This window comes from Kuraishia capsulata, genomic scaffold, assembly GCF_000576695.1.
Source record: "Kuraishia capsulata CBS 1993 genomic scaffold, Kuraishia_capsulata_scaffold_1, whole genome shotgun sequence".
Taxonomy (NCBI): Eukaryota; Fungi; Ascomycota; class Pichiomycetes; order Pichiales; family Pichiaceae; genus Kuraishia; species Kuraishia capsulata.
The window spans coordinates 430,336-444,309 of NW_019172950.1; the positions used below are offsets into that span (position 1 = coordinate 430,336).

The following is a 13,974-nucleotide window of genomic DNA, read 5'->3' on the forward strand; positions in this document are numbered from 1 at the left end:
TTCTTTTTCCGATGCTTTTTCTTCTTGTTCTCTCTTTGTTATCTAATCCTCATCATCATCCTCCTCCTCTTCATCAGGCTCGGCAGTCTGAACATCATCCTCTACGGTCTCGCCTGCGAGCTCGCGATGTTCTTGCTCCAGTCGCTGCGAAGGCTTCAGAGCCACCTGCTCGTCTTCTTCTTCTTCTTCCTCCTCCTCCTCTTCTTCTTCCTCATCCTCCTCCTCTGGAGCTTCTTCCTCTTCCTCGTCCTCCTCTTTATCACTTAGAGTATCGTCTGTCTTGTCCACTTCAATCTCGTTTTCAGTAGAATCCCCGCTGATACCAGCCACCACTGGGGCACCGTTTGCACCCTTCAGTTTCTTAGAGCCATTGGTCGCCTCGTCGAGGTCATCACCATCAATCGTGACAGATTCATCTTCTGCATCATCAATAGTGCCGTTGTTAGTGGTGTCTTGCTTTGACTTCTTCTTGAGTTGCTTCCGCGACTTGAAGTTCTCGCGCTCCTCCTGAACAATGGGCAAAAACTGGTCAAACTCGATTGTCTTCAAAGCTGCCAAAACATCATCTTCGGAAACCCCCTTGCGGTTGGCATCTTTGCTGTGCTGTCTAGCGTAGTGGTACAAATGCGATACGAACACAACGCTGCTTCTCTGGATGACAGTGAGTCCGTCCTTGGCCAATGACATTCCTGCCATCTCAGCACTACCCTCTTCAGTCTGGTCTTCAGATACACCAATGATTTGTTTGGCCAGTCTGTTGACGGTTGACTTGGGGAACAAAAGGCTCTGTAGTTTCGGTTAGACTGAATCGTTAAGAGTGTCCCCAGAAAAACCCAAGACTTACCTCTATAGAGATCATATCCGCCTCTTTCTGGCTCTGCGCTTCCCCCTGAGGTGCAAAAGAGCCATCCTCGTGTTTTCTCCAACCTTTAGCTGGCATTTTTTGGTTGTATGCTTCGTTTGATCTATTTTAACGGAAGAAGACCTGCACTGAAGACGCGTTAAAGACTTGGATCAGACGGGATTTTTCTGGTTCCCGAACACGACTCCCATTAATCTTGAGAAAGAACACGACTCGAGTCGTTTCGGCTTTTCGACATTTTACACCAAGTCAGCAACTAGAAGTAAAGGTAAAGGTAACAGGTTAAAGGTACAGAGTTTATCCTAGGCAATATGAAAACGCCTGGTTGGGCGTAGGAACCACAAGACCATCGTGGCTGTTGAGGAGGAGGTTTTGGTTTGCGAATGGACCAGTAAGGTATTAATAGGTATCTTTGCTCCTAAGGTTCCTCGGATGTCTTGATTTTTTGTGGTATTTTCGGTTCTTTTATCAGTTTGGATCCATTATGCTCCTGCCTTCTGCAACGAGCTTTTTGGCCCATTGCCTGGCGAGAATGGACACCTTCATGAACTTCTTGGATGCGTATTTCTTGAAGAACTCCTCGTGGATTATTGGGGAAACGAGATACTCAATTAGCATCTCGCAGACCTCCTTGATGTCGGATTCCTTGTATCCGCCTGAGTAGTGAATCAGGTTGCCGGACCATTCGTCCTTTCCAAGCATCTTTCTCGAAACGTACATTGCAGCAGCAGAGCAACGCGAGGGCAAGAGACCGATAAACTTGTGGTCTATGATGGAAATTTCCAGGAAGTATTTTCCCACAGTCCGTGATTGCACGTCGTAGTCGTCGGCCTTCGATATCCTCCGCAAGAAGTTCATTGGGTTAGGATAGCTCATGTTGAAGTCAAGGACTTCCAAAATGAACTTTTCTGCGCTCAGGATCTCCTCTTCGGTGAAACCACCGTCGGTCACGTATGCGTAGTTTTTGACCGAGGGCGAGTATACTTCCTCGTACTTAGCAGCGACGAAAAGCGAGCCGGTCGCCAGAAGTTGGAGCTTCTCAACTTGCACACTCTCCTTAGACATGAACCTATCCATGATATTGATTGCAAGATACAGAGTTTCAGGGAGCAGCCTGAACCTGAGATGGACCTCAACTATCCAGTCCACAAGAATGGACCGCATTTTTGGTTTGAGAGACCTCTGCCAGTGAAGATAGTCCCTATCTGGCAAAGTCCTCACCTCTAACACCTTCATGTAGTCAAAAATATCGTTGACATACTCGGAAACCATCATCGGATCCGCATGGTCCTCGGCGTCCAAATCCTCCCATTCGTAGTCGGTTTTTGGCTTCTTGACCTCAAGCAAATTGCTTCTTTCTATCAGGTCGGTACTTGCCTCGGTGGCCTGTCTCTTGAGTGAAGAGCGCCTTTCTTCTGGGAAGTCTGGCGCGTTCCGTATGTCTATGCTGTCCAAGACCTTCGCCTGCTGTTGCCTCTGAGAAGGGCGAGGTATCTTCGAGTGCGCTGCTTGCGGATTGACATTTTCTTTGTTGAAAACGGTTGTTTTAGGTTTAGCGCTGGCCTTGACTATTCCGAAGGAGTTGGCTCCGTTCAAATCCGTCAGCGCACTGCGTCCTCTAGTCAAAGATTGTCTTGTGTTGGCCGCGGGCTCCTGAAGCGTTTTCGAACGCGTAACGCGCAGATTGGCATGGCTGTTTTCGTCCATGGGGGCCACAGAAGATTCCTTGAGAGAAAAAATGGGTTAGCAAAGGTTTGGAAAACGGAAAGAAGAAGGCAGAAGAAGACTCACTCTTGACATGGCTCTTGTATGTGAGTGAAACAAGGGCTGGGATTCGGCTCTTCAACAAGACAAAGTGGATAATGAATCTGAAATGAATATCCTATTAAAAACAACACAAATCGGTCGTTTTAGTGCGCTTCGCAACAGTCTGGGTGTTGTTTCTCGAGAAAGCGCCAACAACTAAATAACGAACCAGGTGCCTTGTTGAACGCGAAATCAAATTTTGTATGGCCGGACAGTCTTTGTTTTGCAACTTTGTGAAAGAAACGCCCGAAATTATGGCCAATCAACTATATACCGGTGATACTTGAGTATTGCCGGAGGCTTGGTTGAAAACTTGCGTTGAGAGAAGAAAAGGGGATTGTTCTTAATGGAACGGGCCTGTTCTCTTGTGTGCTAAGAGTGGGCCTTGAGCGCCCTTTCGGTTCCCCCGATTGGGACAAGTGTAAACAGAACGCGTGACGGGTGCACGACCTTGAGTTGGTGCTCAATTTTACAAGCTAAAAAGGTGTTGTTGGGATAAAATATCACCCGGAATTGCGGATATTTGATTTTTTCGCATGTTTTGATTGACGAAGACATGACAACCCGGGGTTTTTACTTCAATGAGAAGCGATAATTGCTGTGGTTCTTGGCCAGGATTTGCTCTGGTAGTGAAAATTCTAATTGGAACACTAAACTTTCAGTAAGGTTCACACTACCCTTTCTTGTGCAAATATGCGAATATATTCTCTCTGTTTAATTATCCTCTTCCAAACCATCCTGTTCGGCTAATTTCTTTTGTAACTCTTCCTTGTTCTCACTAGCGGCATGCACAAGTTGCTGGAACAGTGAAACACGTAACGAGGACCGTTTGGAGTCCTGGTCCAGATCCATACCAGCAATGCCAGCATCAATTCCTGCTAAATCGACCGTAGAAACAGACCCAGAGGAATAGTATTGGAAATCCTCGTCATTTGCATCATCCATTTGGTCCCTAAGCCGCTGCAAACGGTTTTTCATCATCACAACCTGAACAGCCTTGCGGAGCTTAGATCTTCCATCGAAACCTTCGCGGATGGTGGAGATCAAATTCACGCCTTGGACAGCGTCTGGCTTCAATGGCGATGTGTTCTCAATGATCCACGGATCTCTGAGCAAATCCCTCGTGGTCGCACGCCTAGACTGCACCACATCCAGCATGCGCAGAATGAACTGCTTGGCAGCCAAGGAGATGTCGCTCCAGTAACGATCATAAAAGATAACTCCGTCATTATACCGCACCTCCTCTACAAAAGAATGCACCGTTTCAGACCTGAAAGGTGCACATCCCGAGAGTAACGTGTAGGTGATAACCCCCATGGACCAGATGTCACACGGTTTGCCATGGCCTTCCCCAGTGTAGATCTCCGGAGCAGCATATCCAAATGACCCCGCACATGATGTCAGCACCTGGTCGTCTCCTGACAGCTTTCTAGAGATACCAAAATCCGCAATTACCACGGGAGCATCTGGCTCAGGGTTGAGATAGAGAACGTTCTCCGGTTTCAAATCCCGGTGAACGATATCGTTGGTGTGCAGATAGTCTAGAGCAAGCAGTATTTGCGTCACCACGGCTGCAGCATCTCTCTCGCTGAAAGAAACCCGCTCGATGATCCGATCAAATAACTCTCCACCCGTAGCCAATTGGGTGACGATATAGAACTTGTCCTTGCTCTCGAACCAATCCACAAACTTCACGATATGTGGATGGCTCAATTGCCTCAGCATATCAATTTCATCCAAAACCATCTGCTCGTTTCCAGCAAGACTCTTTTTCAGAATGATCTTGACTGCTACCTGCTCCCCAGTCTTCTTAACGGTTGCTACCCTCACCGTGCCAAACGACCCGACCCCGAGCGTCCTTCCATACTCGTATAAATCCTTCTTCTTGCGGTAAGACTCCGGCTGCAATTTCAGCGCACTGAACATGATTTCCTGGAAAAAAAAAGATAAAAGGGTAGTTAGAAGCCCCCGTTAGTCTATTGTCTTGTCAGGGTTTTGGGGAAGAAGCAGGTCTGGCGCAGCATAAGGCACAGTAAGGCGCAGTCTTTATTGGGGTGTACACTACCGCAGACACGTTTTGACACAACAGAGATATCGGATCACAATTCTATTGTTGTATATATATAGAGTAAATTGCGGTGGTTCTAAAACCGGGAAAAAAGTCTGTTAGCCTCACAGGTAGCCGAGTTTCTCCATACGGATCTTCACAGCATTTCTATGGGCATCCAGACCCTCAACGGCAGCAAGGTCCATGACAGCCTTACCGATGCTTTGCAGGCCCTTTGGCGTCACCACCTGAGAGGTGATGAACTTCTGGAAAGTCGACGTGTTCACTCCACTGTACATACGGGCGTAACCGTATGTTGGCAGAGTGTGGTTAGTTCCAGAGGAGTAATCTCCACAACTCTCGGGTGAGTATGCTCCCACAAACACAGAACCGGCGTTGGTCACGCTATCGACGTACGATTCGGCGTCTTCAATTTGCAGAATCAAGTGTTCTGGAGCATATCTGTTCGACATTGCCAAAGCATCGGCATAGGTATCCACCACGATGGTGTAGGAGTGGGCAATACACTTGCGAACGATGTCAACTCTGGGCAGTTCGAGGGCCTGTCTGTGGACGGCCTCGTCAATCTTATCGATTTGCTCAGAAGTCATACCTACGGCGACCAGAATAACCTGAGAATCGACACCGTGCTCAGCCTGAGACAGCAGATCCGAGGCAACGAAGTCGGGGTCGGCAAAAGCATCTGCCACCACCAGAACCTCAGATGGACCAGCAGGCATATCGATTCCACAAAGAGCTGTGGTATCATTGGAAACGTACATTTTGGCTGCAGTCACGAACTGGTTGCCAGGTCCCATGATTTTGTCCACCTTTGGTACAGATTCGGTTCCGTACGCCATTGCAGCAATAGCCTGGGCACCGCCCGCAAGAACAATCTTCTTGGCACCCACCTTGTGAGCCACGTACACCACCTCAGGAGTCAATTTTCCATCAGGACCAGGAGGCGAAGCAAAAATGATCTCCTCACATCCAGCGACGTTAGCAGGAACTCCCAGCATTAGAGCAGTAGAGGGCAATACTGCGGTTCCACCAGGGATGTAAAGACCCACCTTCTCAACAGGTCTTGCAAATCTAGAGCATCTGACTCCAGCACAAGTCTCCACTTCCATCTTAGAGGTCAGTTGGGCGGTGTGGAAAACACGAACGTTTTCGACGGAGATGTCAATTGCACGTTTGACATCTTCAGTCAGGTTCATGAGTTCTGGTGGGAATGGAGCCTCTAGAACAGGCGAAGCAAGCTGCACTTTGTCGAATTTCGCGGTCAGCTCCAGTAACGCGGCATCTCCCTTGGCCTTCACGGCATCGATGATTGGATTGACAAGCTTCATGATGTCGGATGTTTTCTGGTTAGGGCGTTTGAGAGCCTTCTCCAAGTCTGCTGAAGGAGCTGAGGCAGCAATAACGCGGGTCATCACGATACGGCCATCACTTTCAGCAACTGGAGCAACCTCAGTCTTCACAACTTCTGGCTTCGCAGTCTGAGCTTTTGCAGCCTCGATAAATTTGGGTTTAGCATCGCCCTTACGCCTAGTCACCTTGAGCGACTTCATGTCCAAATTCCTCTCAATGTCTGAAATGGATACACCGTACTTTGCACATCTAGCCAAAGCAAAATAGAAGAGGTCAGCTGCTTCCCAGGCAACTTCGTCTTTGTCGGTAGCCTCTGTGAGCTCTTCTGCCTCCTCCTTGATCTTGGCATTGAGGAGGGCTTCGTCGTCAAACAACCGTTTTGTGTACGATCCAGCAGGAGCGTTCTGGAGTCTCTCATTGAGGACAGATTCCAATGCGGACAGCCCCGAGTCTTTACCAAAACAACTGGCGGTGCCCAAGTGGCAGAAGCCCGTGCCAGCCTGGATCACCACGAACCGGATGCAGTCGCCATCGCAATCAAGATCGATGCGCTGGAGAGTCTGGGTAGATCCAGAAGTGGCACCCTTATACCAGAGACCATGCTTGCGGCTTTGGTATACACCAGTTCCAGTTTTGATGGCCTCAGCCAGAGACTTGTACGAAGAGTACACCAGTCCAAGGCTCTGGTTATCCGTTCCAGTAACAAGGGTCGTGTAGAGTCCGTCATTGCGGTCAGTGGTGATTGCATACGAGAGCAAGTCAGCAAGAGCAACTTTGCCTGCTGGAAGGGTTTCGGCATATTCAGTGGAGAGATCGCTCGCGATAACCACAGGAGTGATGTTCTTCTTGATGAGAGCAGATAGGTCTTCAGATGCTGGAGACAACGCAAATACAGTTCTGCTAGAAGAAGCTGCAGAAACATCTTTCGCAAAAATTGGCACACTTTCTGGGATCTCAGCCGGGATCGATGCCAAAGATGCCACTTTATAAGCCAATCTGGCATTAGGAATCTTGGCAAGGATGTCGGTTCCAAGTGCCACATTGGTGACAACCACGTAGAGTACCCCGTTGTTGAAAAGAGACAGCAAAGAGGTGATCAGGTTCTCATCAGCTGACTCGGACTCAATATTGAGATCCACATACACGCTGAGACCCGAGGTCTTGCTAAAGGCAGCTAGGGAATCGACCTTGGATGAGTCGTATGATATGAGGGCCGAGCCCACCACGTTGAGAGGGCCGATCTCGGATACATCCGGATAATACGGCAGCACAGGGAACCCCATTAGTCAACTGAGAAATCTCTTTTGTTTTTGGTGGTCTTTTCACAACGCTGGTTGTGTAAGAATGTTGCAGGTGACCTGCTTACTATCCCTGGTCTCCAGATGAGTCAAGTGAAAAAACGGCCGGCTGATTTTTCAGCATGCACACTACCAGAAAATTATTTGTCGTGTACTGTATGTTTTTTGTGGTGCACACTCTTGTGCGGCTGGTTTATCCGATGATTCCGGAAAAATTATGGATGGACTTTGCAGCCGGGGTCTGCCTAAAAAAGATAGAATTCCATTTTTTGATTGTCTTGCAATGTATTTTTTAAAGGGGTAGTAATTGGTAGATTGCCGTCCCCTTCCGTTGTCTATTCTTCTGTTGACAGCTACACAACGTTGTTAGATCTTCAGGCTCCCAATGGTTTCCAAAAAAGGAAACCTACCCCCGACGCAGTAAGTTGGGTGGGTGTGTTCCCGGATCGGGGATTAAAGTTGAATCGAAGACCACGGGTTGTGGGGGGAAAGCCCTGATTGAGAAGTGTGATTGAGAAGATTCGAAAAAGGGGGTCTGAAAATTGAGGAGACTGTAGGTTCTCCAGATAACCTGTAAGATTGTAGCAATTGAAAAAGCAAGTATTCCCCGGGTCTCCCAGCTGACTAACGAGGTCCCAGTCCTAAAGACAGTCTGGCCCCAAGTAGAGGGCAATTGTTATCGAACTCTGTTATTTTTTTACACATGTTGGTCTAGTGGCGAAATCCGGGAACACCGGGGCCTTTCCATAGCAGAAAGGCACCAAATATACTGAAAAACATACCCCTTGTAATGGTTCACTATTACTTCGTTCATCTGTTGGAGCACTCCCCGGAAGTCCGTTCCGAGGAATCTATTCCGTGGTTCTTACCCTCGTAAGTCACGTGTGTACACACAAACCCGCTACCCCCGAAGGAGCAACGGTCCCCGACCGAGCATCCAAGTCGTGTCCCGTTTCTATAAATGTGAACGTTTCCCAGAAGCCCCCGTCCACGTTTGCTTCTCGCTTCTTCTTGTTTAAGTGCAACTTTTTGCTGTCCACCGCTATAGTCAATCTACGTTTGCGAAACATGTCTGCTCTCGATATCAAGAGTATTAACACGATCCGTGTTTTGGCGGTAAGTAATAGTCTTTTGGGCCTAGGTATGCTGGGTTTAGTATTGGCCGATTTGGCCGGAGACGTTCTGAGAATGTGAATTGGTAATTCTCGAGTTTCTGTGAGCATTGAGATTGCTTGTGCATTGAAATAATTGAACCCTGTTGATGGCAACCTGATCTAGGTTCAATATAGGCAGAGTGCCATAGCTTCAACGAAAATTCTGCCAGATCTCGGCCAGATCTCGGCCAAACTTTTGCCGGTTTGCCCGATTTTTTCAATTCCCCTGTCTGTACTCAGATTACCAAGTTGCCCGTATTTCCTATCTTTGTGCCAAATTTTTACTAACATCCCACAGGTCGACACCGTCTTCAAGGCCAACTCGGGCCACCCAGGAGCCCCTATGGGTCTCGCTCCAGCCGCTCACGTTCTGTTTCAACAGATGAAGTTCAACCCAAAGAACCCAGACTGGATTAACAGAGACAGATTTGTTCTTTCTAATGGTCACGCTGTTGCTCTTCTGTACACTCTGTTGCACCTTTACGGGTACTCACTCACCTTGGATGACCTCAAGTCTTTCAGACAGATCAACTCCAAGACGCCTGGTCACCCAGAAGCTGACATTCCAGGTGTTGAGGTCACCACCGGTCCTCTTGGTCAAGGTATTGCCAACGCCGTTGGTTTGGCCATTGCTCAGGCCCAGTTTGCTGCCACGTATAACAAGCCAGACTTCAAGATCTCCGACAACTACACCTACGCCATCTTTGGTGATGGTTGCATGATGGAGGGTGTTGCTTCCGAGGCATGCTCCCTGGCTGGTCACTTGCAATTGGGCAACCTGATTGCCTTCTACGATGACAACCACATCTCCATCGATGGTGACACCAACAGTGCCTTCACTGAAGACGTCACCAAGAGACTTGAGTCCTACGGTTGGGAAGTGTTGTGGGTTCACAACGGTAACGAGGACCTTGCTGCTATTGCTGCTGCTCTTGAGCAGGCCAAGAAGTCCAGCAAGCCAACCTGTATCAGATTGACCACCACCATCGGTTACGGTTCCCTCTTGCAAGGTTCTCACAGCGTTCACGGTTCTCCTTTGAAGGCTGATGACATCAAGCAGCTCAAGGAGAAGTGGGGCTTTGACCCCTCCAAGACGTTTGACGTCCCACAGGAGGTTTACGACAGCTACGCTAAGACTGCGGCCGCCGGTGCTGCTGCTGAGGCTGAGTGGAATGAGCTGTTCTCCAAGTACCAAGCCGCCTACCCTGAGCTGGGTGCCGAGTTGGCCAGGCGTCTTAAGGGCGAATTGCCAGCCGGCTGGGAGAAAAACCTTCCAACTTACACACCAGCTGACCCAGCTGTTGCTTCCAGAAAACTGTCCGAGACCGTGCTCACCAAGATCCAGGCTGCTTTGCCCGAGCTTGTTGGTGGTTCTGCCGATTTGACCGGCTCAAACTTGACCAGATGGCCATCTGCCGTTGACTTCCAGCCACCATCAACTGGATTGGGTGAGTGGTCCGGTCGCTACTTCCGTTTCGGTGTGCGTGAACACGGTATGGGAGCTATCATGAACGGTATCTCTGCCTTCGGTGCCAACTACAAGGCCTTCGGTGGTACTTTCCTCAACTTCGTTTCGTACGCCGCCGGTGCCGTGAGACTGTCTGCTCTCTCTGGTCACCCAATCATCTGGGTTGCCACCCACGACTCCATCGGTCTTGGAGAAGATGGTCCAACCCACCAGCCTATCGAGACCTTGGCCCATTTCAGAGCTATTCCAAACCTCGCCGTCTGGAGACCAGCCGACGGTAATGAGACCTCTGCTGCCTACTACCAGGCTCTCACCTCCACCCATACCCCTTCGATCATTGCTCTGTCGAGACAGAACCTTCCTCAATTGGAGGGCTCTTCCATCGAGAAGGCCTCCAAGGGTGCCTACACTTTGGTTGCTGCTGACAAGCCCGATGTGATCATCGCCGCTACCGGTTCCGAGGTGTACATTGCCGTCGACTCCGTCAAGGTTTTGGCTGCCCAAGGTATCAAGGCTTCCGTTGTTTCGGTTCCAGACTTCCATACTTTCGACCGTCAAACCGAGGAGTACCAGCTCAGCGTTTTCCCAGACGGTGTGCCAATTCTGTCCGTTGAGGTCATGTCCACTGCTGTGTGGTCCAAGTACTCGCACGAGCAGTTTGGTATCAACAGATTTGGTATCTCCGGTAAGGCTGCTGACATCTACGAATACTTTGGCTTCACCCCAGAGGGAATTGCCGAGAGAGCCACCAAGACTGTGGAATTCTACAAGGGCAAGGAGTTGCTCTCTCCTCTGCACAAGGCTTTCTACTCAGCCAAGTACGAGTTCCACAAGTATTAGGTGAACTCCTGAGATTGTCGACCTGTGTTTAGTTTTAACCTACCTGTGTTTGCACTGTTTTATATAGGATCTAAAGTCAGTCATAAAGAAGTTGCGTAGTGAAAAAGACATTCAATCATTAAGAAGAAGCATAGTTCTAACGCTTGTTTTCCCACTAGGTGGCTGAACCGGCAACCAAGTTGATTTTGTTAATTAATACCGATTTACTCGGGTAGTTATTTTGAATAAAATCCCATTTTCCAGAAAAATAATGAATTTTTCACAAAGTCGAATAGTAGCAATGGCGGTGCCTTAACTCATCTAAGATATCAGAGATCAAAAGGCGTGAATGAACCAATTTTTGCCAATCAAATATCTTTCAGATAAGCTCGATTCTTGTCAACTATCTCAACTTTCACCAAACAACAACCATGACAAACCAGAAGTTTTCGGTGGCATTTGTTTGCATGGGCAATATGTGAGTTTTAGAAATTCATTCAAACTAGTTGTCCAAATCTCTAACTTTTTCAGCTGCCGTTCTCCAATGGCCGAGTAAGCATGACTCCGAACTTGTGTTGCAATCAGTACTAACCCACGATTTTTTTCCTTAAGAGCTGTTTTCAACAAAACTGTGAGCGATCTGGGATACTCAGATTCTATCGATAAGGTTGATTCATTTGGAACGCATGCCTATCATTCAGGAGAGGACCCAGACTACAGGACTTTAGAGACGTGCCGCAGGCATAGTGTTCCAGTGAAGCACCATGCTCAATCGATATCCGCTAATGATTTCAAAGAATTTGACTATATCATTGGAATGGACAGATCCAACATGGCTGCTCTAGAGAAGAAGCGGCCTCAGGGATCCAAGGCAATAGTCAAGATGTTTGGAGAGTGGAGGACCGATCCTTCATATGGCAAGATTATAGAAGATCCATACTATGGTGGCAGTTCTGGGTTTGAAAGATGCTACAACCAAGTTCGTCACTTTAGTGAAGAGTTCCTAAAGCAAGAGATTGGTGAAAAATAGAGATGTCGGAGGTCTACAAGGAAACGTTTGACTGCGTTAAAACCGAAGACTAGAGATCAAAGAACCTAGAAATTGAATGGTCTTGATTGTTCTACTTCTAAGAAGAGATAGGATGAAAAATCATACTGCACGATATCAGTTGTAGATAGACGTCAGAAACGTTACACTAAAATTACATACGAATCACCAGAACGACGTCAGCAACGAAGACTGCTCAAAAGGCACGTTTTCGTTCTGGCGTTGGGCCCAAGTATCCTTGAAATCAAAGAGCTTCCACTCGTTATGACTGGTGGCATCCTCCTGGAACCACGTTCTCAACTCCGGATGGTACTTCCAGCCTCTTCTCACGAGCTCGCTGGCAGCGTTCATCTGGAGATAATCGTCTGCGCTAGAAGAGCCCAATCCGTTGGCCTTACCTCTGCTGTGATAGTAGAAACAGTAGAACAAGGTATCAGTCTCAAACTTCTGCAGAATCTTTGACGAGTTGACAACCTCGATTGAGGGTTCCTGTGGGTAGAAAATAGGCGTTGGACGTGGATTAAGAGGTTGGTACTTCCTTGGCCTGTCAGAGTCATACGAATCCGGGCAGTTCAGCAGAGAAGACTCCAGCGACTGAAATATAGACTCCAGAGGAGCAGGTGTCAGTGCACGTTTCTTTGCGATTTCGAGTTCCGCAGTCAATTCTTCCAGCTTCAGATTTGCATTTCCCCTCTCCGGAGACATGGGGGACATGGTGTTCGCTCTCGAAACTTCCTTGACAGATTGTGGCTGTGGCACGGCCTGGGAGCTCGAGCTCAGATTTGTGGATGTTCTGTAGAGACCGGGCGGAGGCACGGGAGAAGACGACACTCCGCTGTTGACAGTTGCCGCAGTGGCATATTTCATCTTTGGGGTTCCCAAGGGAGTTGCTGCAGGTTTCAGGCCTATAATAGAAGGAGCAACAGAAGCTACTGCTGTCTGGGCCGATTTTATCAGCGGACTTTGCGTAGCAACGGCCGGGGCTGGAACTGAGGAAATTGGAGGAATGGCAACAGATGCCATTGGAGCGATTCCAACCACCGAGGCTTTCCTGGAACTTGTTGCCGACATGGTTGGGGTAGATACCGAAGCAGTTGGGGCAGAAGCAACGCCAGACATTGTCGTACTCAACGCCGAATCTTCTTCCAGATCATCCTCTTCATGGCCAATCGCAGCGATCCTGAAACTGTCGTCGATCTCGTCTAATCCCAGTTCGTCATAGATCTCGTCATCTTCAGCAAAATCGGCATCTTGATTGTTTTCCACGTAGTATCTGATATCCTCTTCTATCGTCTGAATCTGGTCCGCCTCCAAGTTGCCGTTCTCCAGCAATCTCAGAATTGTCTCCAGTCTTTCCTGGTGCCAATTGTGACGCTCGAGAACATCCTGAAACTCCTTGATCTGTTCCTGTTTCGAATTATCAGCACGTTTCCCCTTCTTCATCGTGGCTTGGATCTGGTCTACTTGAGCCTCCAAAGCTTCGGTTTGCCTTTCCAGTTCTTCAATCATCGTCTGAACAAACGCAGCGCATTCAAGTTTCTCCTTCTCTCTTGGATCTATTTTGTTGTTGTTCAGTCCTTCTTTGCTGAACGCCTTCGTCTTCATGATCTTTTCCACCTCCTTGAACCTCTCCATCTCATGTTCAATGAGCTTCCTGTGCTCAACAAGCGCCTTCTTGTCCTTTACTTCATTACCACCCATCCAGTTTTTGATCTGGTCTCGGGATCGTTGCAGTTTCTTAATTTCCTTCTTGAGATCACTCTCCAGCTTTTCTTTCTGCGATTGGTTCTCGCATGCCTGTAGCTTGTCGTACACGTAGTCGAAAGCTTCAAGGCCTTCCTTGACCTTCTTGAAGACCCGGTCTATTTCCCTGCACAAAGTGTTAGAAAAAAAATGCTGAAGTTCAAAATCTCAAAGCCCGAATATCTACTTACTGCTGAAGCTTTCTTTGGGACATTTCCCGTGATTGTGCGATTTATTCTCTAACCTTACAAGCTACCATCAGAGACCAATATCTTGCCCTCACTTCTCCTTGGCCGATGGATGTCGACACGGTACCCAGATGGCAGACGAAATGACTCTTGTTCGAAGATTTTTGATT

General features: G+C 48.2%; 7 protein-coding genes across 7 annotated transcripts; 2 read left to right on the top strand and 5 right to left on the bottom strand.

Moving 5' to 3' along the window:
• Positions 1–42: 42 nt before the first annotated feature.
• KUCA_T00000226001 (uncharacterized protein) lies at positions 43–940 on the bottom strand (the record flags this gene model as incomplete). Its single annotated transcript, XM_022604745.1, has 2 exons — positions 43–786; positions 845–940. 2 exons carry the CDS (start codon positions 938–940, stop codon positions 43–45), a joined length of 840 nt encoding a protein of 279 aa, XP_022456283.1.
• A 390-nt stretch (positions 941–1,330) lies between these two features.
• Positions 1,331–2,569, bottom strand: KUCA_T00000227001 (uncharacterized protein; the record flags this gene model as incomplete). The annotated part of the gene is made up of 1 exon (XM_022604746.1): positions 1,331–2,569. One exon carries the CDS (start codon positions 2,567–2,569, stop codon positions 1,331–1,333), a length of 1,239 nt encoding a protein of 412 aa, XP_022456284.1.
• An 813-nt stretch (positions 2,570–3,382) lies between these two features.
• Positions 3,383–4,594, bottom strand: KUCA_T00000228001 (uncharacterized protein; the record flags this gene model as incomplete). Its single annotated transcript, XM_022604747.1, has 1 exon — positions 3,383–4,594. One exon carries the CDS (start codon positions 4,592–4,594, stop codon positions 3,383–3,385), a length of 1,212 nt encoding a protein of 403 aa, XP_022456285.1.
• Positions 4,595–4,840: 246 nt separating this feature from the next.
• Positions 4,841–7,369, bottom strand: KUCA_T00000229001 (uncharacterized protein; the record flags this gene model as incomplete). The annotated part of the gene is made up of 1 exon (XM_022604748.1): positions 4,841–7,369. One exon carries the CDS (start codon positions 7,367–7,369, stop codon positions 4,841–4,843), a length of 2,529 nt encoding a protein of 842 aa, XP_022456286.1.
• Positions 7,370–8,452: 1,083 nt separating this feature from the next.
• Positions 8,453–10,846, top strand: KUCA_T00000230001 (uncharacterized protein; the record flags this gene model as incomplete). The annotated part of the gene is made up of 2 exons (XM_022604749.1): positions 8,453–8,500; positions 8,837–10,846. 2 exons carry the CDS (start codon positions 8,453–8,455, stop codon positions 10,844–10,846), a joined length of 2,058 nt encoding a protein of 685 aa, XP_022456287.1.
• Positions 10,847–11,256: 410 nt separating this feature from the next.
• Positions 11,257–11,855, top strand: KUCA_T00000231001 (uncharacterized protein; the record flags this gene model as incomplete). The annotated part of the gene is made up of 3 exons (XM_022604750.1): positions 11,257–11,303; positions 11,357–11,377; positions 11,438–11,855. 3 exons carry the CDS (start codon positions 11,257–11,259, stop codon positions 11,853–11,855), a joined length of 486 nt encoding a protein of 161 aa, XP_022456288.1.
• A 183-nt stretch (positions 11,856–12,038) lies between these two features.
• Positions 12,039–13,830, bottom strand: KUCA_T00000232001 (uncharacterized protein; the record flags this gene model as incomplete). The annotated part of the gene is made up of 2 exons (XM_022604752.1): positions 12,039–13,743; positions 13,808–13,830. 2 exons carry the CDS (start codon positions 13,828–13,830, stop codon positions 12,039–12,041), a joined length of 1,728 nt encoding a protein of 575 aa, XP_022456289.1.
• Positions 13,831–13,974: the final 144 nt, after the last annotated feature.